Below are 26,573 nucleotides of genomic sequence, written 5' to 3'. Positions count from 1 at the left end.
AATTTGGGAGGGGCGGGAAAATGGGGGGTGGGAATTTGGGGGGGCTCAGGAATTCGGGAGGGGCAGGAAAATAGGGAGTGGGAATTTGGAGGGGGCTCAGGAATTTTGGGGGCAGGAATTTGGGGAGAAGGAATTTGAGGGGGCTCAGAAATTTTGGGGGGTGCAGGAAAATAGGGAGTGGGAATGTGGGGGGGGCTCAGGAATTTTGGGGGTGGGAATTTGGGGGGTGCAGGAAAATAGGGAGTGGGAATTTGGGGGGGGGCTCAGGAATTTTGGGGGTGGGAACTTGGGGGGTGCAGGAAAATAGGGAGTGGGAATTTGGGGGGGGGCTCAGGAATTTTGGGGGTGGGAATTTGGGGGAGGGGGGGACACACACACACAAAGGTCACACGGGGCCGGTGTCACCGGGGGGGGCTTTAATGGCACCCTGGGGACCCCCAAAGCCCTGATGGGCATTTGGGGAGGGGGTAAGGGGCGGCCCCCCTCAAAGTCCTGGGGGGCTCATTCAGGCACTGGGGGGGTCCCCACATGGATTTGGGGGGGTCCATCCAGGGGGGTCCCTCAAAGTGTCGGGGGTCCATCAGATGTTGGGTGCTCGTCCGGGTTTTGGGGTTCCTCCAGGGGGTCCATCAGGTGTGGGGCTCCATCCGGGTTTCGGGGGTCCATCCAGGGGGTACGTCCGGGTTTTGGGGTTCCTCCAGGGGGGCCATCAGGTGTGGGGCTCCATCCGGGTTTCGGGGGGTCCATCCAGGGGGTACTCGTCCGGGTTTTGGGGTTCCTCCAGGGGGTCCATCAGGTGTGGGGCTCCATCCAGGTTTTGGGGGGTCCATCCAGGGATCCGTCCAGGTTTTGGGGTCAATCAGGTGTTGGGGATCCGTCTGGATTTGGGGGGGTCCATCCAGGGAGTCACCTCAGTGGTTCTGAGGGTTCATCCGGGGGTCCCTCGAAGTGTCGGGGGTCCGTCAGGTGTTGGGTACTCGTCCGGGTTTTGGGGTTCCTCCAGGGGGTCCATCAGGTGTGGGGCTCCATCCGGGTTTTGGGGGGTCCATCCAGGGATCCGTCCAGGTTTGGGGGTCCATCCAGGAGGTCCCTCAGGGTGGTTCTGAGGGTTCATCCAGGGGTCCCTCGAAGTGTCGGGGGTCCGTCAGGTGTTGGGTGCCCGTCCGGGTTTCGGGGTTCCTCCAGGGGGGTCCATCAGGTGTGGGGCTCCATCCGGGTTTCGGGGGTCCATCCAGGGGATCCATACGGGTTTTGGGGTCCATCAGGTGTTGGGGATCCGTCAGGGTTTTGGGGTCCATCCAGGGGGTCCCTCAGGGTGGTTCTGAGGGTCCATCCGGGGGTCCCTCAAAGTCTTGGGGGTCCCTCAGCATTTTGGGATCCGTCCGGGGGGTCCATCAGGTGTTGGGGGTCTATCAGGTGCTGGGAGGGTCCCTCAGCATTTCGGGCTCCATCCGGGGGGTCCATCAGTGCTGGGGGATCCATCCAGGGGTCCCTCAGGGTTTTGGGGTCCATCCAGGGGGTCCCTCAAAGTTTTGGGGGAGTTCCTCAGTACTGGGGGGTCCCTCAGAGTTTTGGGGTCCATCCCGGGTGTCCATCAGGTGTCGGGGAGTCCATCAGTGCTGGGGGGTCCATCCAGAGGGTCCCTCAGGGTTTTGGGGTCCATCCAGGGGGTCCCTCAGCATTTTGGGATCCGTCCAGGGGGTCCATCAGGTGTTGGGGGGTCCCTCAGGGTTTTGGGGTCCATCCGGGGGGTCCATCAGGTGTCGGGGAGTTCATCAGTGCTGGGGGGTCCATCCAGGGGGTCCCTCAGGGTTTTGGGGTCCGTCCGGGGGTCCCTCATGGGTAGGGGGGCTCCACCTCGATGGACACGATGTGGTGCCCGGGGACCATGGCCAGCCCCAGCACTCGGGGTTCACTGCCCGGGAACGCGTCTGGGTGGGGGGGAAGGGGGAGAAAGGGGTCAGGACCCCCCCCCATCGAACCCCACCGAGTCCCACAGCCCCCCCAAAACCCCCTCCCCAAAAGACCCCCCCCCCGCCCATGGTCCCGCAGCCCTCGGGAATTCAGTGCCAAGCGCGGGATGAGCCTGGGGTCACCTGGGCAGAAGTCCCAGTGCCACCCCCCAAAAAAACCCCAAAGACACCCCGAAAACACCTCAACAACACCCTAGATCCTCACAGGCCCCCCAAAAAAAGCCACCCAAAGACCCCCAAGACACCCCCAGACCCTCACAGCCCCCACAAAAAAACCCCAAAGACGCCCGGGATCCCTCAGACCCTCACAGCCCCCCAAAAACTCTCCAAAAACACCCCAAAGACCCACAAAACACCCTCAGACCCTCACAGCCCCCCAAAAACTCTCCAAAAACACCCCAAAGACCCACAAAACACCCTCAGACCCTCACAGCCCCCACAAAAAAACCCCAAAGACGCCCGGGATCCCTCAGACCCTCACAGCCCCCCAAAAACACCCCAAAGACCCCCAAGACTTCCCTCAGACCCTCACAGCCAACCCAACCCCCCCCCCAAAAAACTGAAAGACCCCCAAAACCCCCCCCAAAAAAGCCCCAAACACCCCTGAGACACCCCCAGGGCCTTGCAGCTCCCCCCAAAAAAGCCCCAAAGACCCCCCGGGATTCCCCCAGCCCCCCCCCAAACGCCCCCCAGAACCCCCCGCAGCCCTCAGGAACTCCCGTGCCGATCCCAGGATCAAGTTGCTCCGTGCACAGGAACGCTCCCACCGCTCTAAGACCCCCAAAACCCCCCCAGAACCCCCCAAAACGCCCCCCCAGACCCCCCCGGACCCGCGGCTTTCAGGAACTCCTGCGCCGATCCCAGGATCACGGTGCTCTGGCGGTCCGTGCACAGGAACGCTCCCATCCCCATGAGACCCCGTCAGACCCCCAAAACCCCCCAAAACTCTGCCCCCAGACCCCCCCGGACCCGCGGCTTTCAGGAACTCCTGCGCCGAGCTCAGGATCACGTTGCTCCATGCACAGAAACGCTCCCATCCCCCTCAGACCCCCTCAGACCCCAAGAACCCCCCCAAAAACCCCCAAAACTCTGCCCCCAGACTCCCCCAGACCCGCGGCTTTCAGGAACTCCTGCGCCGAGCCCAGGATCACGTTGCTGGGTGCACAGAAACGCTCCCGACCCCCTCAGACCCCCAGAACCCCCCCAAAACGCCCCCCCAGACCCCCCCGGACCCGCGGCTTTCAGGAACTCCTGCGCCCAGCCCAGGATCACGTTGCTCCGTGCACAGGAACGCTCCCACCGCTCTAAGACCCCCAAAACCCCCCCAGAACCCCCCCAAAACGCCCCCCCAGACCCCCCCGGACCCGCGGCTTTCAGGAACTCCTGCGCGGATCCCAGGATCACGTTGCTCTGGCGGTCCGTGCACAGGAACGCTCCCACCGCCCTGAGACCCCCTCAGACCCCGAGAACCCCCCCAAAAACCCCCAAAACTCCGCCCCCAGAGCCCCCCGGACCCGCGGCTTTCAGGAAGTCCCGTGCCGAGCCCAGGATCACGTTGCTCTGGTGCTCCATGCACAGAAACGCTCCCATCCCCCTCAGACCCCCTCAGACCCCCAGAACCCCCCCAAAACTCCGCCCCCAGACTCCCCCGGACCCGCGGCTTTCAGGAACTCCTGCGCGGATCCCAGGATCAAGTTGCTCCATGCACAGGAACGCTCCCACCGCTCTAAGACCCCCAAAACCCCCCCAGAACCCCCCAAAACGACCCCCCAGACCCCCCCGGACCCGCGGCTTTCAGGAACTCCTGCGTGGATCCCAGGATCACGTTGCTCTGGCGGTCCGTGCACAGGAACACTCCCACCGCCCTCAGACCCCCAAAACCCCCCAAAACTCCGCCCCCAGACCCCCCCGGACCCGCGGCTTTCAGGAACTCCTGCGCGGATCCCAGGATCACGGTGCTCCATGCACAGAAACGCTCCCATCCCCCTCAGACCCCCTCAGACCCCCAGAACCCCCCAAAAACCCCCAAAACTCTGCCCCCAGACTCCCCCAGACCCGCGGCTTTCAGGAACTCCTGTGCCGAGCCCAGGATCACGGTGCTCCATGCAGAGAAACGCTCCCGCTGCCCTCAGACCCCCAAAACCCCCCCAGAACCCCCCAAAACTCCGCCCCCAGAGCCCCCCCGGACCCGCGGCTTTCAGGAACTCCTGCGCCGATCCCAGGATCACGTTGCTCTGGCGGTCCGTGCACAGGAACGCTCCCACCGCCCTGAGACCCCCTCAGACCCCCAAAACCCCCCCAAAACCCCCCAAAACTCCGCCCCCAGACCCCCCCGGACCCGCGGCTTTCAGGAACTCCTGCGCGGATCCCAGGATCAAGTTGCTCCGTGCACAGGAACGCTCCCACCGCTCTAAGACCCCCAAAACCCCCCCAGAACCCCCCAAAACTCCGCCCCCAGACCCCCCCGGACCCGCGGCTTTCAGGAACTCCTGCGTGGATCCCAGGATCACGTTGCTCTGGCGGTCCGTGCACAGGAACACTCCCACCGCCCTCAGACCCCCAAAACCCCCCAAAACTCCGCCCCCAGACTCCCCCGGACCCGCGGCTTTCAGGAACTCCTGCGCGGATCCCAGGATCATGGTGCTCCATGCACAGAAACGCTCCCATCCCCCTCAGACCCCCTCAGACCCCGAGAACCCCCCCAAAAACCCCCAAAACGCCCCCCCAGACCCCCCCGGACCCGCGGCTTTCAGGAACTCCTGTGCCGAGCCCAGGATCACGGTGCTCCATGCAGAGAAACGCTCCCGCTGCCCTCAGACCCCCAAAACCCCCCCAAAACCCCCCAAAACTCCGCCCCCAGACCCCCCCGGACCCGCGGCTTTCAGGAACTCCTGCGCGGATCCCAGGATCAAGTTGCTCCGTGCACAGGAACGCTCCCACCGCTCTAAGACCCCCAAAACCCCCCCAGAACCCCCCAAAACTCCGCCCCCAGACCCCCCCGGACCCGCGGCTTTCAGGAACTCCTGCGCCGATCCCAGGATCACGTTGCTCTGGCGGTCCGTGCACAGGAACGCTCCCACCAGCGTCCGCCCGTCCGACATGCGGATGCGGAGGCTGCGGTTCAGCAGCGCCTCGAGCCGCTGCCGCCCCCGGGGGGGCCCCGGGACCCCCGCCCCGGGCTCCTGGGGGGGAATGGGGGGATGGGGGATGGGGGGGGTGTAAGAGCCCCGAAGCACCAGCGCGGGGCTTGTGAGGGACGGGGGAGCCGCCGTCCTTGTGGGACCCCCCCTCAAGGAGCTCCCCCCAGCCCCTGTGACCCCCCCAAACCTCCTCCCAGTCCCTGTGACCCCCCCAAAGCTCCCCCCAGCCCCTGTGACCCCCCCAAACTCTCCCCAGCCCCTGTGACCCCCCCCAAAGTTCCCCCCAGCTCCTGTGGCCCCCCCCAAAGCTCCCCCCAGCCCCTGTGACCCCCCCCAAAGAGCTCCTCCCTGCCCCTGTGACCCCCCCCAAAGTTCCCCCAGCCCCTGTGACCCCCCCAAACCCTCCCCAGTCCCTGTGGCCCCCCCCAAACCCTCCCCAGCCCGTGACCCCCCCAAAGCTCCCCCCAGCCCCTGTGACCCCCCCAAAGCTCCCCCAGCCCCTGTGGATCCCCCAAAGCTCCCCCCCAGTCCCTGTGACCCCCCCAAAGCTCCCCCAGCCCCTGTGGATCCCCCAAAGCTCCCCCCCAGTCCCTGTGACCCCCCCAAAGCTCCCCCAGCCCCTGTGGACCCCCCAAACCTCCTCCCAGCCCCTGTGGACCCCCCAAAACCTCCCCCGTCCCTATAGGCCCCTCCAAACCCTCCCCAGCCCCTGTGACCCCCCCAAAGCTCCCCCCAGCCCCTGTGGCCCCCCCAAAGCTCCCCCCAGCCCCTGTGGCCCCCCCAAAGCTCCCCCAGCCCCTGTGACCCCCCCCAAACCTCCTCCCAGCCCCTGTGGATCCCCCAAAGCTCCCCCCCAGTCCCTGTGACCCCCCCAAACCCTCCCCAGCCCCTGTGGCCCCCCAAAACCTCTCCTGTCCCTATAGGCCCCCCCCAAAGATCCCCCCAGCCCATGTGACCCCCCCAAACCCTCCCCAGCCCCTGTGGCCCCCCCCCAAAGATCCCCCCAGCCCATGTGACCCCCCCAAACCCTCCCCAGCCCCTGTGGACCCCCTCAAGAGCTCCCACCAGCCCCTGTGACCCCCCAAGCCCCTGTGCCCCCCCCCAAAGCTCCTCAGTCCCTGTGGCACCCCCCAAACCTCCCCCCAGCCCCTGTGGCCCCCCAAAACCTCTCCTGTCCCTATAGGCCCCCCCCAAAGATCCCCCCAGCCCATGTGACCCCCCCAAACCCTCCCCAGCCCCTGTGACCCCCCAAGCCCCTGTGCCCCCCCCAAAGCTCCTCAGTCCCTGTGGCACCCCCCAAACCTCCCCCCAGCCCCTGTGCCCCCCCCAAAGCTCCCCCGTCCTTGTAGGCCCCCCCAAAAACCCTCCCCAATCCCTGTGGCCCCCACAAACCTCCCCAGCCCCTGTGGCCCCCCAAAACCTCCCCCGAGCCCTTGTGGCCAATCCCCCAGGACCCCATGACCCCACAGACACCCCTGCCCCACGTAGAGCCCCCCCCTGCGCACCCCCAGCCCCTACAGCCCCCCCAGATCTCCCCTCAGGACCCCTCTAAGGCCTCCCACGGTTCCTACAGCCCCTCCTCCTCCCACAGACCCCCTGGGACCCCTACAGACCCCTGCAGCACCCCCCGTTCCCCTATAGACCCCCCAAAACCCCCCGTATGCCCCTACAGACCCCCCACACACCCCCCCAAGGCCCCCCACTCACGGCAGGGCCGCCCCCCGCCTCCTCCGGCGGATCCGCCATGATGGCGCCGCTTCCCGGCAGCCCTCGCGCGGCCCGGGGGGGGCGGAGCTAGGAACTACAACTCCCGCCGTGCCCCGCGCGGTACCCGCGGCCGGCAATGGCGGGCGCGGATTGAGGGACTACATTTCCCGGCGTGCCCCGCGCGGTAGCTGCCGCCAGTAATAGCGGGGCGGAACCAAAGACTCCGTTTCCCAGCGTACCCCGCGGCGCGCAGGGCAGCGACTTCCGGCGGCGTTGCCATGGCGACGGGCGGCGCGGGCTCGGCGGCGGCCCCGGGCCCGGCCTGAGCGGCCCCGAGGTGCGGGGGGGGGGGCCCTGAGGGGCTGGGGGGGCTCAGGAGGGGTCTGGGGGGAGGCGTGGGGGTCGTGGGGAATGGGGGAGGGCTGAGGGTCCCCTTTTTGGGGGGGGGGTCTCCCCTCCGTGACCCCTCCAACCCAGGCGCGCCCCCTTCTGGAGGCCGCGGGTAATGACGTCACCCCCAGAGCGGGGATGGGGGAACCCCCCCCAAACACCGGGGGGGGGGGGTTAAGGGGTCCCCAAATCCCCCCTCCCCCAAATTAGGGGCTCATGGTCGTCCCTCCACCCCACACTGGGGGTCCCCAGGACCCCCCCCCGTTTTGGGGGTCCCCCTTTGTCTCCCTTTGCACGGGGGGGGGTCCCCTGGAGGGAGGGGTCCCTGTCCCCATGCGGGTCCCTCATCAATTTTGGGGACCCCCCTCAGTCGTGGGGGTGCTGTGACCCCCCAGCCCCTCCCCCAGCACCCCCAAAGCAGTGGAAGGACCCCTCCCCCCCAAATCCCCCCGTTGTGCCCCCCCCCCCCGTCCCCACTCTGCAACCCCGGCGACAGCGGACGGTGACACCGGGGGGGGGTTCGGGGGGTGTCCCTGGAGGGTCCCCCCCAATTTGGGGGCAAATTGTAACTTTTTGGAGCCAAAATAAACCAGATTTAGTGAACGGCGGGGGAGGGGCCACGCTCGGGGTCACTCTTTGGGGACCACCCCCAGCTGTGGGGTGACAACGGCGGGGTCATCGGCCTGTGCCCCCCTCGGGGGGTGGCGTGGCTTTGGGGGGCCCAGGTGTCCCCCCAGGGCGGTTTCCCACGGGGGTGGCAGCGGGTGACACCAGCTGGGAGTGTGACACTGGTGTGTGTGTGACACCGGTGTGTGTGTGACACTGGTGTGTGTGTGACACTGGCGGGTGTGTGACACTGGTGTGTGTGTGACACTGGTGTGTGTGTGACACTGGTGTGTGTGTGACACCGGCGGGTGTGTGACACTGGTGTGTGTGTGACACTGGTGTGTGTGTGACACTGGTGTGTGTGTGACACCGGCGGGTGTGTGACACTGGTGTGTGTGTGACACCGACGGGTGTGTGACACTGGCGGGTGTGTGACACTGGTGTGTGTGTGACACTGGTGTGTGTGTGACACTGGCGGGTGTGTGACACTGGTGTGTGTGTGACACTGGTGTGTGTGTGACACTGGCGGGTGTGTGACACTGGTGTGTGTGTGACACTGGCGGGTGTGTGACACTGGGGGGTGTGTGACACTGGCGGGTGTGTGACACTGGCGGGTGTGTGACACTGGTGTGTGTGTGACACTGGCGGGTGTGTGACACCAATGGATGTGTGACACTGGCGGGTGTGTGACACTGGGGGGTGTGTGACACTGGGGGCTGTGTGACACTGGCGGGTGTGTGACACTGGGGGCTGTGTGACATTGCCGGGTGTGTGACACTGGTGTGTGTGTGACACTGGCGGGTGTGTGACACTGGGGGCTGTGTGACACTGGCGGGTGTGTGACACCGGCGGGTGTGTGACACTGGGGGGTGTGTGACACTGGTGTGTGTGTGACACTGGTGTGTGTGTGACACTGGCCGGTGTGTGACAGTGGTGTGTGTGTGACACTGGCGGGTGTGTGACACTGGCGGGTGTGTGACACTGCCGGGTGTGTGACATTGGCGGGTGTGTGACACTGCCGGGTGTGTGACACTGGTGTGTGTGTGACACTGGCGGGTGTGTGACACTGGTGTGTGTGTGACACTGGTGTGTGTGTGACACTGGCGGGTGTGTGACACTGGTGTGTGTGTGACACTGGTGTGTGTGTGACACTGCCGGGTGTGTGACACTGGTGTGTGTGTGACACTGGGGGCTGTGTGACACTGGCGGGTGTGTGAAACTGGGGGCTGTGTGACACTGGCGGGTGTGTGACACTGGCGGGTGTGTGACACCTGCGGGTGTGTGACACTGGGGGCTGTGTGACACTGGCCGGTGTGTGACACTGGTGTGTGTGTGACACTGGCGGGTGTGTGACACTGGCAGGTGTGTGACACTGGTGGGTGTGTGACACTGGTGTGTGTGTGACACTGGTGGGTGTGTGACACTGGGGGCTGTGTGACACTGGCCGGTGTGTGACACTGGTGTGTGTGTGACACTGGTGTGTGTGTGACACTGGCGGGTGTGTGACACCGGTGTGTGTGTGACAGAGGTGGGTGTGTGACACTGCTGGGTGTGTGACACCGGCGGGTGTGTGACACTGGTGTGTGTGTGACACTGGGGGGTGTGTGACATTGCCGGGTGTGTGACATTGCAGGGTGTGTGACACTGGCGGGTGTGTGACACTGGTGGGTGTGTGACACTGGAAGGTGTGTGACACCGGTGGGTGTGTGACACTGGTGTGTGTGTGACATTGCAGGGTGTGTGACACTGCAGGGTGTGTGACACTGCCGGGTGTGTGACACCGGTGTGTGTGTGACACCGGTGGGTGTGTGACACCGGTGGGTGTGTGACACCGGCGGGTGTGTGACACTGCCGGGTGTGTGACACTGCCGGGTGTGTGACAGCGGTGGGTGTGTGACACTGCTGGGTGTGTGACACTGGGGGCTGTGTGACACTGGCGGGTGTGTGACACTGCCGGGTGTGTGACACTGGTGTGTGTGTGACACTGGCGGGTGTGTGACAGTGGCCGAGTGTGTGACACTGGTGTGTGTGTGACACTGCCGGGTGTGTGACACTGCCGGGTGTGTGACACTGGTGTGTGTGTGACAATGGCTGGGTGTGTGACACTGGCGGGTGTGTGACACCGGCCGGGTGTGTGACATTGGCGGGTGTGTGACATTGGCGGGTGTGTGACACTGGTGTGTGTGTGACACCGGCGGGTGTGTGACACTGGTGGGTGTGTGACACTGGTGTGTGTGTGACACTGGCGGGTGTGTGACACTGGCGGGTGTGTGACACTGCCGGGTGTGTGACACCGGCCGGGTGTGTGACACTGCCGGGTGTGTGACACTGGTGTGTGTGTGACATTGGTGGGTGTGTGACATTGGCGGGTGTGTGACACTGGTGTGTGTGTGACACTGGCGGGTGTGTGACACCGGCGGGTGTGTGACACTGGTGTGTGTGTGACACCGGCGGGTGTGTGACACTGGTGGGTGTGTGACACTGGTGTGTGTGTGACACTGCCGGGTGTGTGACACTGGTGGGTGTGTGACATTGCAGGGTGTGTGACACTGGGGGCTGTGTGACACTGGTGTGTGTGTGACACTGGTGTGTGTGTGACACCGGCGGGTGTGTGACACTGGTGTGTGTGTGACACTGGTGTGTGTGTGACACTGCCGGGTGTGTGACACCGGCCGGGTGTGTGACACTGGTGGGTGTGTGACACTGCCGAGTGTGTGACACTGGTGTGTGTGTGACACCGGCTTGATGTGTGACACCGGCGGGTGTGTGACACCGGCGGGTGTGTGACACTGCCGAGTGTGTGACACTGCCGGGTGTGTGACACTGCCGGGTGTGTGACACCGGCTGCTTGTCCCCGTGGGTGGCTGTCAGCCGCTGGCACGGTCACCTGTGGCACCGTCACCTGTGGCACGGTCACCTGTGGCACTGTCACTTGTGGCACCGTCACCTGTGGCACGGTTACCTGTGGCACTGTCACTTGTGGCACCGTCACCTGTGGTGCGGTCACCTGTCCCCAGCGCTGACCTGACCTCCCTGGAAGGGCTCGCGGTGTTCCCACGGCTGTCGCTGTCACCTGTCGCTGTCACCTGTCCCTGTCACCTGTCCCCTGTCTGTGTCTGTCCCTGTCACCTGTCACCTGTCCCTGTGTCCGGCTGTCCCTGTCCCCTGTCACCTGTCCATGTCACCTGTCCCTGTTCTTGTCACCTGTCTCTGTGTCCGGCTGTCCCTGTCACCTGTTCCTGTCTGTGTCACCTCTCCCTGTGTCCGGCTGTCCCTCTCCCCTCTCCCCTGTCCCTGTCACCTGTCCGTGTGTCCAGCTGTCCCTGTCCCCTGTCCCTGTCACCTGTTCCTGTCACCTGTCCCTCTGTCCAGCTGTCCCTGTCACCTGCTCACGTGTCCCCTGTCCATGTCCAGCTGCCCATGTCCCTCTGTCCATGTCACCTGTCTGGGTCTGTCTGTGTCCCCTGTCCGTGTCCCCTGTGCTCATTGTGTCCCCCTTCCCTGTCCCTGTCCGTGTCCCCTGTCCCCATTCCCAGTCCCCATTCCCAGTCCCTTTCCCCTGTCTGTGTCCCCTGTGTCTCATTGTGTCCCCATTCCCTGTCCCTATTCCCAGTCCCTGTCCCAGTCCCCATTCCCTGTCCCTGTCCCCATTCCCAGTCCCCAGTCCCTGTCCCTGTCCCCTGTCCCATGTCCCCATTCCCAGTCCCCATTCCCTGTCCCCTGTCTGTGTTCCCTGTGTCTCATTGTGTTCCCATTCCCTGTCCCTATTCCCATTCCCTGTCCCCGTCCCCATTCCCAGTCCCTGTCCCTGTCCCCATTCCAGTCCCCATTCCCAGTCCCTGTCCCCAGTCCCTGTCCCTGTCCCTATTCCCATTCCCTGTCCCCGTCCCCATTCCCAGTCCCTGTCCCTGTCCCCATTCCAGTCCCCATTCCCAGTCCCTGTCCCCAGTCCCTGTCCCTGTCCCCATTCCCTGTCCCTGTCCCCATTCCCAGTCCCCATTCCCAGTCCCTGTCCCCAGTCCCTGTCCCTGTCCCCATTCCAGTCCCCATTCCCAGTCCCTGTCCCCAGTCCCTGTCCCTGTCCCCATTCCCTGTCCCTGTCCCCATTCCCAGTCCCCATTCCCAGTCCCTGTCCCTGTCCCCATTCCCAGTCCCCATTCCCTGTCCGTGTCCCCTGTCCCCTGTCCATGTCCCCATTCCCAGTCCCCATTCCCAGTCCCTGTCCCCATTCCCTGTCCCCATTCCCTGTCCCAGTCCCCATTCCCTGTCCCTATTCCCAGTCCCCATTCCCTGTCCTCTGTCCCCATTCCCTGTCCCCTGTCCATGTCCCCATTCCCAGTCCCTGTCCCTGTCCCAGTCCCCATTCCCTGACCCAGTCCCCATTCCCTGTCCCTGTTCCCATTCCCAGTCCCCATTCCCTGTCCGTGTCCCCTGTCCCCTGTCCCAAGTCCCCATTCCCAGTCCCCATTCCCATTCCCTGTCCCCATTCCCAGTCCCTGTCCCCATTCCCAGTCCCAGTCCCCATTCCCAGTCCCCTCCTGCCACCCTCCTGGAGCCACTACCGGACCCTCAGGGGGTAACTTGGGGTGTCCCACGAGGGTTTTGGGTGGAATTTGGGGGATTTGGGAGTTCTTGGGGTGTCACATGTGGGGTTTTGAGTGGAATTTGGGTGATTTGGGGTATCCCACGAGGGTTTTGGGTGGAATTTGGGGGATTTGGGTGTCCTTGGGGTGTCCCACGAGGGTTTTGGGTGGAATTTGGGGGATTTGGGAGTTCTTGGGGTGTCCCATGAGGGTTTTGGGTGAAATTTGAGGGATTTGGGGTATCCCACGAGGGTTTTGGGTGGAATTTGGGGGATTTGGGGGCCCTTGGGGTGTCCCATGAGGGTTTTGGGTGGAATTTGGGGGATTTGGGTGTCCTTGGGGTGTCCCACGAGGGTTTTGGGTGGAATTTGGGGGATTTGGGTGTCCTTGGGGTGTCCCACGAGGGTTTTGGGTGGAATTTGGGGGATTTGGGAGTTCTTGGGGTGTCCCATGAGGGTTTTGGGTGAAATTTGAGGGATTTGGGGTATCCCACGAGGGTTTTGGGTGGAATTTGGGGGATTTGGGGGCCCTTGGGGTGTCCCATGAGGGTTTTGGGTGGAATTTGGGGGATTTGGGAGTTCTTGGGGTGTCACATGTGGGGTTTTGAGTGGAATTTGGGTGATTTGGGATATCCCATGAGGGTTTTGGGTGGAATTTGGGGGATTTGGGGTGTCCCATGAGGGTTTTGGGTGGAATTTGGGGGATTTGGGGGCCCTTGGGGTGTCCCACGAGGGTTTTGGGTGGAATTTGGGGGATTTGGGTGTCCTTGGGGTGTCCCACGAGGGTTTTGGGTGGAATTTGGGGGATTTGGGTGTCCTTGGGGTGTCCCATGAGGGTTTTGGGTGAAATTTGAGGGATTTGGGGTATCCCATGAGGGTTTTGGGTGGAATTTGGGGGATTTGGGGGCCCTTGGGGTGTCCCACGAGGGTTTTGGGTGGAATTTGGGGGATTTGGGTGTCCTTGGGGTGTCCCACGAGGGTTTTGGGTGGAATTTGGGGGATTTGGGAGTTCTTGGGGTGTCACATGTGGGGTTTTGAGTGGAATTTGGGTGATTTGGGGTGTCCCACGAGGGTTTTGGGTGGAATTTGAGGGATTTGGGGGTCCTTGGGGTGTCCCATGAGGGTTTTGGGTGGAATTTGGGGGTCCTTGGGGTGTCCCACGAGGGTTTTGGGTGGAATTTGGGGGATTTGGGGGGTCCTTGGGGTGTCCCACGAGGGTTTTGGGTGGAATTTGGGGTCCCTGGGGTCCTTGGGGTGTCACATGTGGGTTTGGGGTGGAATTTTGGGGATTTGGGGTATCCCACGAGGGTTTTGGGTGGAATTTGGGGGATTTGGGGTGTCCCACGGGGATTTTTTTGGGGATTTTGGGGTCCCTGGGGGTTCCCTGGTGGAGGATGACAACCCCCCAGCAGTTTTTGGGTAAAAAATCCCCCAAATTGAGTAAAACCCCCAAACTTGGAGTAATTTTTACCCCATTTTCCATCATTTTGGACTAAAATCAACTTCTGGCAGGGCCAAACCTCTGCCCCAAACATTTCTACCCCAGAGTTTTGGGGCAAAAAAAGCCCCAAAAAAGAACAGGAAGGAAAAAAAAAATTTAAAAAAAGCAGCAAAGCTCCACGAGTGGGGGAGGGGTGGGCGCGGCCTGGGGGTTTTTGGGGTGATTTTGAAGCATTTTGGGCAAATCCACTCCCTAAAAACTCTCGGGGATGACAAATTCACCCATTTGACCTCTGGAGTTGTTTTAGGGGAGGATTTGGCCTGGCCTGGGGGTGGCTTTAAACCCCTTTTTCCCCAATTTTTAATGGTTTTTTTTCTCTTTTTTCCCCTTTTTTAAATATTTTTTGTCTTTTTTCTTCATGGCTTTTTTCCCCTGCCCTTAATTTGCCCCTTTTCCAATCTTTTTGCCCCCATTTCTTTCACAATTTCTTCTCTTGTTCGAATTTTTTTTCCCCTTTTTCCACCTCTTTTCCTCTTTTTGAATCTTTCCCCCCTTTTAAAGTATTTTTCCTGGTTTTAGCATTTTTCTCTCTTTTGGAGCTTTTTTCCCATTTTTCATCCCCCCCCTCTTTTTTTTCCCCTTTTTTCCCCCTTTTTTCCTTTTTCAACATTTTTATCCTTTTGGGTTTTTTTTTTACCTTTTCCAATTCATTTTTTTTCCTTTTTCAACATTTTTATCCTTTTTGTTTTTTTTTTTTACCTTTTCCAATTCATTTTTTTTCCTCTTTCCATCCTTTTTTTCCTTTGGATTATTCAAACTTCTTCTCATTTTCCTTTTTTTTTCCCTTTCCATCCCTTTTTCCTCCTTCAAGTTTCTCCTTTTTAACACATTTCCATTTTTTCAAGGGTTTTTTTTCAAAACTTTTATTCCTTTTTCAATGTTTTTATGAATTTGAGCACTTCTTGATTTTCATCCTTTTTAATATTTCCCCCTTTTCACCTTTCTTGAGAACTTTTTGCCTTTTTCAGTCTTTTCCCTCCTTAATTTTTTTCCTTTTTCCATCTTTTTTTCCTTTTTCAATCTCATTCCCTTTTCCAATCTTTTTTTGCTTTTCATATTTTTTCTTTCAACCTTTTTTCTTTTTCCTTTTTCCTTTTTTCTTTTTTCTTTTCCAACCACTTTTCTCCTTTCTCAACATTTTTCTTCTTTCACATTTTAAAATCCTTTTCCCTTTTCCAAGATTTTTTATTCCTTTGCAATTTTTCCCCTTTTCCGGTTTTTTCCCCCTTTTAATCTTTGTTCCTTTCTAAAATCTTTTTTCCTTTTTTAACTCTTTTTTCCCCTTTTCCAATTTTTCCCCTTTTTCAATCTTTTTCCAATTTTCAATATTTTCCCCTTTTCAAGCTTTTTTTATTCCTTTTCAATCTTTTTTCCCCTTTTCCAATCTTTTTCCAATTTCCAATTTTCCCCCTTTTCAATCTTTTTCCCCCTTTTTCAATTTTTTCCCTTTTAAACCTTTTTTCCTTTTTTAATCTTTTTTCCCCTTTTCCAATCTTTTTTCCCCTTTTCCAATTTTTTTCCAATTTTTTTCCAATTTTCAATATTTTCCCCCTTTTCAATCTTTTCCCCCTTTTTTCAATCTTTTTCCCCTTTTTCAATTTTCCCCCTTTTCAATCTTTTTCCTCCTTTTTCAATTTTTTCCCTTTTAAATATTTTTTCCTTTTTTAAATTTTTTTCCCCTTTTCCAATCTTTTTCCAATTTTCAATATTTCCCCCTTTTCAATCTTTTTCCCCTTTTCAATCTTTTCCCCCTTTTTAAAACCTTTTCCCCTTTTCAATCGTTTTCCCCCTTTTTCAATTTTTTCACTTTTAAATCTTTTTTCCTTTTTTTAATCTTTTTTCCCCTTTTCCAATCTTTTTCCAATTTTCAATATTTTCCCCTTTTCAATCTTTTTCCCCTTTTTAATCTTTTTCCCCTTTTCAATCTTTTTCCACCTTTTCAATCTTCTTTCCCCTTTTCCAAATTTTTTTCTCCTTTTCCAATCTTTTTCCAATTTTCAATATTTTCCCCTTTTCAATCTTTTCCCCCTTTTCAATCTTTTTCCCCTTTTCAATCTTTTCCCCCCTTTTAAAACCTTTTCCCCTTTTCAATCTTTTTTAAATTCCTTTTCAATCTTTTTTTACTCCTTTTCCAACCTCCCCCTTCCCCAACCTTTTTTTTTTATCCCACCTCCATCTTTCCAGCCCCTTCCTCAACCTTTTTTTTTTGTTGTTTAAATCCTTACAAACCTCCCCCCTTTCCTTTTTCCTTTTTTTTTTTTGTTCTTCCTCCCTGCAGCCTTAAAGAAACTCCAAAAAAAGGAAAAAAACCACCCAAAAGAAAAAAAAAAACACAAAAAAACCCCAACAACCCCAAAACCCAACCCACCAAACCACTCCCTTCCCAAGTATTTCAAAGTCGAGGAGGGAGGGAGAAAGAACAAAAAAAAAAAAAAAAACCCACAAAATCGCTTTTTAATTAATTAATTTTTTTTTTTTTAAGTGCGTGTTTAAAATCACCGAGGGGGGGGGCAGGGTATGAGTGAAAAAAAAGGAGGGGGGTGGAAAAAAACGGGTAAAAATCCTTAAAAATAAAGAAAATTCAAAAAAGGGAAGCGTGACGAGTATGGAACTAGTTAACCTTTAACAATTTATGCTGATGTCACACTGAGCATGAGTACTGATTAATCCCCCCCCCCCCGAAATATTTTTATGGGAGTGAGGGGAGGGGAGGGGAGGGAAGGGAGAGAGGAGGGGGGGGGGGGGAGAGAATCTAAGGAGGAAAAAAAAAAAAAGAGAGAGAGAGAAAAAAAAAAAGAAAAGCAGAAAAAGAAATAATTTACCGCAGCCATCTTTGTTTTATGCAGAAAAATCTCCGGCTTCGGGTCGTCCCCCCCCCACCCCGGGTTGGGGCCACACAAATATTGTCCCTCGCCGAGCCGGGATCTGCAAAAAAAAAAACCCAAAAAAAAAAAAGATCATTCATGAGGCCCCCAAAGCTGACCAAAAATCCCCCAAAATGAGCAGAATGAGGATTCTTCTCCTGCTCGGGCTGTAGCGGCGACGTGGGGGGGGGTTGGGGGGGTGGGCTGAGGGGAGCTTTTGGGATTTATTCTTTTTTTTTTTTGAGGGGGTTTTGGTGGTTTTGATTTTGATTTTTTTTTTTTTAAAGGGATTTTTTTTCTTGGGTCTTGTTTTGAATTTTTGGGGTTTTTTTTTTCAACCTCGCACGGTTGATTTTTTAAGGTTTTTTGGCTTTTTTTTTCATGTTGGTTTTTACGCTTTTCAGCCTTTTTCCATTTTTGTTTCTTTTTCACCTTTTGGTTTTTTTTTTTTTCAGTCCGTTCCTTCCCTTTTTAAATTTTAATGTTTATTTTTGACTCTTCCTCCTTTGCCATATCAATTTTAGGGTTGATTTCCCCCCTTTTTCTTCCCATTCCTTCCCCTTTTTACATTTTAATGTCGATTTTTACCCCTTTTTGCTTTTCCATCCTCCCCTTTCCCATTTTTCCACCCCATTTTTTCATTTCACCCTTCCTTTCCCCTCCGATTTAACTCCTTTTCAATTCTTCCCTTTATTTCTTTCATTCTCCCCCCCAACGCTTCCCTTTCCTCCTTTTTTTTTGTGTTGGTTTTTTTTTGTTTTGTTTTTTTAAATATAAATTAATTTTTTTTCCCCTCCTCAATTCCCCTCCCCCTTTCGCGGGGTTGCTTTTTTGTCGCTTTTTTTGCGCGTTTTTAAGGCTTTTTTTTTTCGCCTCTTTTCCACCCTCCTTCCTCCCCCAAGGTGTGTGTGGGGCAACTTTAAAAAAAAAAAAAAACCCTCATTCGGCCATTTTGCGCTTTTTTTTTTTTTTATTATTTTTTTCCCCTCAAGGAGGGAGGGGGGGGCACCACCCCCCCCATTTTCCCCGTTTTCCCTCATTTTTAACCCCTCCCTTCTCCATAATTTTTTCCGCCTTTCCTCCCCCCCCCCCTTTCCCCTTTAGCGGGGTGTGTTTTTTATCATTATCACATTATTATTATCCCCATTTTTTTTTTTTCTTTTTTTACCTTTTCTCTCGTAGATTTTTTTGTTAGTTTTTTTTTTTTTTTTTTTGGGTTTTTTTTTTTCGGTGTTGGGGAGTGGGGGGGGCGGTTTATTTTAAAATTACACCCGGGGCGGCCATTTTCGCTGCCGGCGCCGTCCCGCCGCCCGCCGCCTCCCGCGCCCTGAGGCGATTTTAACCGATCCGGGCGTTTTTCAGCCCATCGCCGCCGCCCCCCCCGCGCCCCCCCGCGCGGCCCCGCCGGGCCCGGCCCGGGGGGGGTCGCCCCGTCCCGCCCCCCCCCTCACTTTCCCCTCACACCGACACCCCCCCCCCCCTCCCCCCACCACCACCCCCCTCCTCAAGCGGCGGGGGCGGTTTGGGGCGGTGGGAGCGGCGCGCGCCGAGGGTCCCCCCGGCCCCCCGCCCCTCACCCCGCCATGGCGTCCCCGCTGAGGGAGGACGAGGAGGAGGAGGAGGAGATGGCGGTGTCCGAGGGGGACGAGGAGGACGACGACGAGGAGGACGACGAGGAAGAGGAGGAGGAAGACGCCGCCGCCGCCGCCGCCGCCGCCGCTGCTGCCGCCGCCGCCGCCGCCGCCGCGCTCTTGGCTGGGCACCGAGGGGCCCCCGACATCTTCGCTGGGCCGGCCCCGGCCCCGGCCCCGCTCCCGCCGCCGCCGCCGCCGCCGCCGCCCCCCGCGCCCGCCGCGCCCGGGCCGCCGGAGGCGCCCGCAGGTACCGCCGGGACCCCCCCGAGTGACCCCTCAGAGCTCCCCCCCCCCGAGCCCCTCCGAGCTTCCCGGAGGGACCGCCGGGACCCCCTGAGTGACCCCTCAGACCTCCCCCCACGAGCCCCTCAGAGCTTCCCGCAGGTACCGCCGGGACCCCCCGAGTGACCCCTCAGACCTCCCCCCACGAGCCCCTCAGAGCTTTCCGGAGGGACCGCCGGGACCCCCCGAGTGACCCCTCAGAGCTCCCCCCCCCGAGCCCCTCAGAGCTTTCCGGAGGGACCGCCGGGACCCCCCGAGTGACCCCTCAGAGCTCCCCCCACGAGCCCCTCAGAGCTTCCCTCAGGTAGCGCCGGGACCCCCCGAGTGACCCCTCAGAGCTCCCCCCCCGAGCCCTCCGAGCTTCCCGGAGGGACCGCCGGGACCCCCTGAGTGACCCCCACCCCCGAGCCCCTCAGAGCTTCCCGGAGGTACCGGGATTCCCCGAGCCCTCCGAGCTTCCCGGAGGGACCGCCGGGACCCCCTGAAGTGACCCCCACCCCCGAGCCCCTCAGAGCTTCCCGGAGCTACCGGGATTCCCCGAGCCCTCAGAGCTTCCCGGAGGGACCGCCGGGACCCCCTGAAGTGACCCCTCCGAGCTCCCCCCCCGAGCCCTCAGAGCTTCCCGCAGGTACCGCCGGGACCCCCCGAGTGACCCCTCAGAGCTCCCCCCCGAGCCCCTCAGAGCTTCCCGCAGGTACCGCCGGGACCCCCTGAAGTGACCCCTCCGAGCTCCCCCCCCGAGCCCTCAGAGCTTCCCGCAGGTACCGCCGGGACCCCCCGAGTGACCCCTCAGAGCTCCCCCCCCGAGCCCTCCGAGCTTCCCGGAGGGACCGCCGGGACCCCCCGAGTGACCCCTCAGAGCTTCCCGGAGCTACCGGGACCCCCCGAGTGACCCCTCAGAGCTTCCCGGAGGGACTGCCAGGACCCCCTGAGTGACCCCCACCCCCGAACCCCTCAGAGCTTCCCGGAGCTACCGGGACCCCCCGAGTGACCCCTCAGAGCTTCCCCCCCCCATAGCCCTCAGAGCTTCCCGGAGGTACTGCCGGGACCCCCTGAGTGACCCCCACCCCCTAATCCCTCACAGATTCCCAGAGATACCGCCGGGACCCCCCGAGTGACGCCCACCCCCGAACCCCTCACAGATTCCCGCAGTTACCGAGACCCCCGATTCCCTCAGAGCTTCCCGGAGCTACCGGGACCCCCCAAGTGACCCCTCAGAGCTCCCCCCCGAGCCCCTCAGAGCTTCCCAGAGCTACCGGGACCCCCCGAGCCCTCAGAGCTTCCCGCAGGTACCGCCGGGACCCCCCGAGTGACCCCTCAGAGCTCCCCCCTGAGCCCTCAGAGCTTCCCGGAGCTACCAGGATTCTCCGAGCCCCTCAGAGCTTTCCAGCGGGACCGCTGGGACCCTCTGAGTGATCCCGACCCCCGAGTCCCTCAGAGCTTCCCAAAGCTACCGGGACCCCCCAAGTGACCCCTCAGAGCTCCCCCCCGAGCCCTCAGAGCTTCCCAGAGGTGCTGCCGGGACCCCCCGAGTGACCCCCACCCCCGAGCCCCTCAGAGCTTCCCGGAGGTGTCGCCGGGACCCCCCGAGTGACCCCTCCGAGCTCCCCCCCATAGCCCTCAGAGCTTCCCGGAGGTACCGCTGAGACCCCCCGAGTGACCCCCACCCCCGAGCCCCTCACAGATTCCCGCAGTTACCGGGACCCCCGATTCCCTCAGAGCTTCCCGGAGCTATCGGGACCCCCCAAGTGACCCCTCAGAGCTCCCCCCCGAGCCCCTCAGAGCTTCCCGGAGCTACCGGGATTCCCCGAGCCCCTCAGAGCTTTCCGGAGGGACCGCCGGGACCCCCTCAGTGACCCCCACCCTCGAGCCCCTCAGAGCTTCCCGGAGCTACCGGGACCCCCCAAGTGACCCCTCAGAGCTCCCCCCCGAGCCCCTCAGAGCTTCCCAGAGCTACCGAGACCCCCCGAGCCCTCAGAGCTTCCCTCAGGTACCGCCAGGACCCCCCGAGTGACCCCTCAGAGCTCCCCCCCGAGCCCTCAGAGCTTCCCTCAGGTACCACCAGGACCCCCTGAGTGACGCCCACCCCCGAGCCCCTCAGAGCTTCCCAGAGCTACCGGGACCCCCTAAGCCCCTCCGAGCTTCCTGGAGGTACCGCCGGGACCCCCCGAGTGACCCCCACCCTCGAGCCCCTCACAGATTCCCACAGTTACCGGGACCCCCGATTCCCTCAGAGATTCCCGGAGCTACCGGAACCCCCCGAGTGACCCCTCAGAGCTCCCCCCCATAGCCCTCAGAACTTCCCGGAGGTACCGCCGGGACCCCCCGAGTGACCCCCACCCCCGGAGCCCTCACAGATTCCTGGAGGTACTGCTGAGAGCCACGAGTGCCCCCCACCCCCGATTCCCTCAGAGCTTCCCAGAGATACCGGCACCCCCCCAAGCACCCCCCCCCGAGCTTACCGCCACTGGAGCCCCTCAGAGCTTCCTGAGGCCGCCGGAGGCTCCCGCAGGTACCGCCGAGACCCCCCCGAGCCCCTCAGAGCTTCCCGGGGCCGCCTCCCGAGCTCCCCATTCCCGCTCCCTCAGCACTTCCCGGAGGCTCCCGCAGGTACCGCCGAGACCCCCCCGAGCCCCTCAGAGCTTCCCGGGGCCGCCTCCCGAGCTCCCCATTCCCGCTCCCTCAGCACTTCCCGGAGGCTCCCGCAGGTACCGCCGAGACCCCCCCGAGCCCCTCAGAGCTTCCCAGGGCCGCCTCCCGAGCTCCCCATTCCCGCTCCCTCAGCACTTCCCGGAGGCGCCCGCAGGTACCGAGACCCCCTGAGCCCCACTGTCCCCTGAGATCCTCCTGGAGGTACCGAGCCCCACTGTCCCCTGAGATCCTCCCGGAGGTACCGAGCCCCACTGTCCCCTCAGCTCCTTCCGGAGGTACCGAGCCCCACTGTCCCCTCAGCTCCTCCTGCAGGTACCGAGCCCCACTGTCCCCTCAGCTCCTCCTGCAGGTACCGAGCCCCACTGTCCCCTCAGCTCCTCCTGCAGGTACCGAGCCCCACTGTCCCCTCAGCTCCTCAGGAGGTACCGAGCCCCACTGTCCCCTCAGCTCCTCAGGAGGTACCGAGCCCCACTGTCCCCTCAGCTCCTCCCGGAGGTACCGAGCCCCACTGTCCCCTCAGCTCCTCCCGGAGGTACCGAGCCCCACTGTCCCCTCAGCTCCTTCCGGAGGTACCGAGCCCCACTGTCCCCTGAGATCCTCCCGGAGGTACCGAGCCCCACTGTCCCCTCAGCTCCTCCTGCAGGTACCGAGCCCCACTGTCCCCTCAGCTCCTCAGGAGGTACCGAGCCCCACTGTCCCCTCAGCTCCTCAGGAGGTACCGAGCCCCACTGTCCCCTCAGCTCCTCCCGGAGGTACCGAGCCCCACTGTCCCCTCAGCTCCTTCCGGAGGTACCGAGCCCCACTGTCCCCTGAGATCCTCCCGGAGGTACCGAGCCCCACTGTCCCCTCAGCTCCTCTGCAGGTACCGAGCCCCACTGTCCCCTCAGCTCCTCAGGAGGTACCGAGCCCCACTGTCCCCTCAGCTCCTCAGGAGGTACCGAGCCCCACTGTCCCCTCAGCTCCTCTGCAGGTACCGAGCCCCACTGTCCCCTCAGCTCCTCTGTAGGTACCGAGCCCCACTGTCCCCTCAGCTCCTCTGCAGGTACCGAGCCCCACTGTCCCCTCAGCTCCTCCCGGAGGTACCGAGCCCCACTGTCCCCTCAGCTCCTCCTGGAGGTACCGAGCCCCACTGTCCCCTCAGCTCCTTCCAGAGGTACCGAGCCCCACTGTCCCCTCAGCTCCTCCTGGAGGTACCGAGCCCCACTGTCCCCTCAGCTCCTCTGCAGGTACCGAGCCCCACTGTCCCCTCAGCTCCTTCCAGAGGTCCCGAGCCCCACTGTCCCCTCAGCTCCTCCCGGAGGCACCGGAGACCCCCTGAGCCCCTTCCCCAGTCCCCTCAGCTCTTCCCAGAGCTTCCCGCAAGTACCGGGACCCCCAAGCCCCCCGATCTGCCCCCACTCCCTCAGAGCTTCCCAGGGCCGCCCGCAGGTACTGAGACTCCCCCGGGCCCCGCTGTCCCCTCAGCTCCTCCTGGAGGTACCAGAGACCCCTGAGCCCCTTCCCCGCTCCCCTCAGCTCCTTCCAGAGGTACCAGAGACCCCCTGAGCCCCTTCCCCGCTCCCCTCAGCTCCTTCCAGAGGTACCAGAGACCCCCTGAGCCCCTTCCCCGCTCCCCTCAGCTCCTTCCAGAGGTACCAGAGACCCCCTGAGCCCCTTCCCCGCTCCCCTCCGCTCCTCCTGGAGGTACCAGAGACCCCTGAGCCCCTTCCCTGCTCCCCTCAGCTCCTTCCAGAGGTACCAGAGACCCCCTGAGCCCCTTCCCCGCTCCCCTCAGCTCCTCCTGGAGGTACCAGGGACCCCCTGAGCCCCTTCCCCGCTCCCCTCAGCACTTCCCGAGGTCCCAGGGCTGGGGTGTGAGGGGGGGGAGGTGTTTGTAAACACAAGTGGGATGATGGGGTCTGTTGTGTCCCTGCCAGGACCCAAAGTGGGTGTTGCACCCCACAGTGAGGATGACAGGGGCTGTTGTGTCCCTGCCAGGACCCAAAGTGGGTGTTGCACCCCACAGTGAGGATGATGGGGGCTGTTGTATCCCTGCCAGGACCCAAAGTGGGTGCTGCACCCCACAGTGAGGATGATGGGCTCTGTTGTGTCCCTGCCAGGACCCAAAGTGGGTGTTGCACCCCACAGTGAGGATGATGGGCTCTGTTGTGTCCCTGCCAGGACCCAAAGTGGGTGTTGCACCCCACATGAGGATGATGGGGTCTGTGTGTCCCTGCCAGGACCCAAAGTGGGTGTTGCACCCCACAGTGAGGATGATGGGGTCTGTTGTGTCCCTGCCAGGACCCAAAGTGGGTGTTGCACCCCACAGTGAGGATGATGGGGTCTGTGTGTCCCTGCCAGGACCCAAAGTGGGTGTTGCACCCCACAGTGAGGATGACGGGGGCTGTTGTGTCCCTGCCAGGACCTGAGGTGGTTGTCACACCCCGTTGTGTGTGGGGTGTTGTGCGCCTGCCAGGACCCGGAGTTGGACTCCATCGTGAGGGGGGACGGGGGCTGGTGGTGCCCTGCCAGGACCCAAAGTGGGTACTGACCCCATCATGGGGGGCGATGGGTGTTGCTGTGCACCTGACAGGACCCAGGGTGGTTGTTGCACCCCATGGTGTGGGGTTTGGGGGCTGTAGGTACCTGCCAGGACCCGAATCCGTTGCTCCACCTCACCTTGAGCTGTCTGGGGGCTGTTTCTCCCCTTCCAGGACCCGAATCAGTCGTTCCACCCCACCTTGAGGCGTTTGGGGGCTGTTTCTCCCCTTCCAGGACCCGGCTCAGCTGTTCCACCCCCCCTTGAGGCGTTTGGGGGCTGTTTCTCCCCTTCCAGGACCCAAATCAGCTGTTCCACCCCACCTTGAGCTGTTTGGGGGCTGTTTCTCCCCTTCCAGGACCCAAATCAGCTGTCCCACCCCACCTTGAGCTGTTTGGGGGCTGTTTCTCCCCTTCCAGGACCCAAATCAGCTGTTCCACCCCACACTGAGGCGTTTGGGGGCTGTTTCTCCCCTTCCAGGACCCAAATCAGTCGTTCCACCCCACATTGAGGCATTTGGGGGCTGTTTCTCCCCTTCCAGGACCCAAATCAGTCGTTCCACCCCACATTGAGGCATTTGGGGGCTGTTTCTCCCCTTCCAGGACCTGAATCAGCTGTCCCACCCCACCTTGAGCTGTTTGGGGTCTGTTTCTCCCCTTCCAGGACCCAAATCCGTTGTTCCACCCCCCCTTGAGGCATTTGGGGGCTGTTTCTCCCCTTCCAGGACCTGAATCAGCCGTTCCACCCCACCTTGAGGCGTTTGGGGGCTGTTTCTCCCCTGCCAGGACCCGAATCAGCCGTTCCACCCCACCTTGAGCTGTTTGGGGGCTGTTTCTCCCCTGCCAGGACCCAAATCCGTTGTTCCACCCCACCTTGAGCTGTTTCTCCCCTTCCAGGACCCAAATCAGCTGTTCCACCCCACCTTGAGCTGTTTGGGGGCTGTTTCTCCCCTTCCAGGACCCAAATCCGTTGTTCCACCCCACCTTGAGCTGTTTGGGGGCTGTTTCTCCCCTGCCAGGACCCAAATCAGCTGTTCCACCACACCTTGAGCTGTTTGGAGGCTGTTTCTCCCCTTCCAGGACCCGAATCAGTCGTTCCACCCCACCTTGAGCTGTTTGGGGGCTGTTTCTCCCCTTCCAGGACCCAAATCAGTTGTTCCCCCCCACCTTGAGCTGTTTGGGGGCTGTTTCTCCCCTTCCAGGACCCGAATCAGTCGTTCCACCCCACCTTGAGGCGTTTGGGGGCTGTTTCTCCCCTTCCAGGACCTGAATCAGCCGTTCCACCCCACCTTGAGGCGTTTGGGGGCTGTTTCTCCCCTTCCAGGACCCGAATCAGCTGTTCCACCCCACCTTGAGCTGTTTGGGGGCTGTTTCTCCCCTTCCAGGACCTGAATCAGCTGTCCCACCCCACCTTGAGCTGTTTGGGGGCTGTTTCTCCCCTTCCAGGACCCAAATCAGTCGTTCCCCCCCCACCTTGAGCTGTTTGGGGGCTGTTTCTCCCCTTCCAGGACCCGAATCAGTCGTTCTACCCCACCTTGAGCTGTTTGGGGGCTGTTTCTCCCCTGCCAGGACCTGAATCAGTCGTTCCCCCCCACCTGGAGGCGTTTGGGGGCTGTTTCTCCCCTGCCAGGACCCAAATCCGTTGTTCCACCCCACCTTGAGCTGTTTGGGGGCTGTTTCTCCCCTTCCAGGACCCAAATCAGCTGTTCCACCCCACCTTGAGGCATTTGGGGACTGTTTCTCCCCTTCCAGGACCCAAATCAGTCGTTCCACCCCCCCTTGAGCTGTTTGGGGGCTGTTTCTCCCCTTCCAGGACTCAAATCCGTCGTTCCCCCCCCCCCTTGAGGCGTTTGGGGGCCCTGGAGCCGCTTCCCTGGGATTTTCATCGTGGTTTTATCACCTTTTATCACCTTTTATCTCCTTTTATCGCCTTTTATTTCCTTTTATCGGCTTTTTTCGGGGTTCCTTTTATTTCCCAACCTCCACCTCTGGCTGTTGCTGACTCAGCTGAGCTTTCACCCCAAAATTTCAGCCCCGGGCGGGGTTTGGGGTCGATTCTCTGCTTCCATCCCTGCACCTGAGAACTCCTGCAGGTCTTAAATGAGGAAAAAAAAGGAGGATTTCGCCCCAAAATGCTCATTTTTCATCCCCACTTTCCCACTGGGGGGGGGTTCTCCTTTATTGGTGGTTTTCCATCCGGTGGGGCCCTAAAATTGAGCGTTTTGGTCCAAAATTGAGATTTTTTTTTTCATTTTTTTCCCCTCCTGAATTAAATTTCTTGGATTTTTTTTCTACTTTGGCCTCAAACTGACGAGGGGAAAAGGCCGGAGAAGTCATTTTGGGGAAAAAAATCGGCTTTAAAGCGAAGCCGCTGACTTTGAAAACGCTCAGGAATGGAGAAATTCAGATTTTTCGATGCTTTTTTTTTCTGGAAAAAGGTTAGAAATGAGTAAATTTGGGGGTTAGCCCCCCCCCCTTTTCCTAAAAAAAAAAAAAAGCTTAGAAATGGGTTAAATCCTGGTTTTGGAACCTTTTCTTTGGTCCTGAAATGCCCAGAAATCGGTAAATTTGTATTTTAGACTCTTTTTTTTTTGCTCAGAAATGGGTAAATGTGGATTTTGGAGCTGCTGAGAGGGAGCAAATTCAGATTTTAGAATAATTTGTGTTTCTGGAGCAGCTTAGAAACGAATAACTTTGGATTTCAAACCTTTGCTTCCCCCCAAAA

At 59.9% G+C, this 26,573-nt stretch overlaps 2 protein-coding genes across 2 annotated transcripts in view; one reads left to right on the top strand and one right to left on the bottom strand.

The window, feature by feature from the left end:
* Window positions 1–401: 401 nt before the first annotated feature.
* On the bottom strand, window positions 402–6,875 carry NAA38 (N-alpha-acetyltransferase 38, NatC auxiliary subunit). The gene is made up of 3 exons (XM_068998680.1): window positions 6,821–6,875; window positions 4,978–5,155; window positions 402–1,931 (listed from the first exon to the last, which is right to left on the bottom strand). Exons 1-3 carry the CDS (start codon window positions 6,857–6,859, stop codon window positions 1,837–1,839), a joined length of 312 nt encoding a protein of 103 aa, XP_068854781.1. The 5' UTR covers window positions 6,860–6,875; the 3' UTR covers window positions 402–1,836.
* Window positions 6,876–18,346: 11,471 nt separating this feature from the next.
* Window positions 18,347–26,573, top strand: part of CHD3 (chromodomain helicase DNA binding protein 3) — a 108,590-nt gene continuing 100,363 nt past the window's right edge. The window contains exon 1 of the mRNA XM_068998673.1: window positions 18,347–18,644. Coding sequence (XP_068854774.1) covers window positions 18,347–18,644 — 298 coding nt within the window. The remainder of the gene's footprint in view (window positions 18,645–26,573) is intronic.

This window comes from Aphelocoma coerulescens, unplaced genomic scaffold (assembly GCF_041296385.1).
Source record: "Aphelocoma coerulescens isolate FSJ_1873_10779 unplaced genomic scaffold, UR_Acoe_1.0 HiC_scaffold_143, whole genome shotgun sequence".
Classification (NCBI taxonomy): Eukaryota; Metazoa; Chordata; class Aves; order Passeriformes; family Corvidae; genus Aphelocoma; species Aphelocoma coerulescens.
Note: the sequence above shows the minus strand (reverse complement) of the source record. Positions and strands in the feature narration are given on the sequence as shown.

Excerpts from the sequence above, each read along its gene's own strand:
- NAA38 (XM_068998680.1), bottom strand. The coding sequence starts at position 6,859 with ATGGCGGATCCGCCGGAGGAGGCGGGGGGCGGCCCTGCC. Across the intron at positions 5,156-6,820 it reads AGGCGGGGGGCGGCCCTGCC|GAGCCCGGGGCGGGGGTCCC; the intron begins GTGAGTGGGGGG and ends ATTCCCCCCCAG. Across the intron at positions 1,932-4,977 it reads GGAGTTCCTGAAAGCCGCGG|ACGCGTTCCCGGGCAGTGAA; the intron begins GTCCGGGGGGGT and ends CCCCCCACCCAG.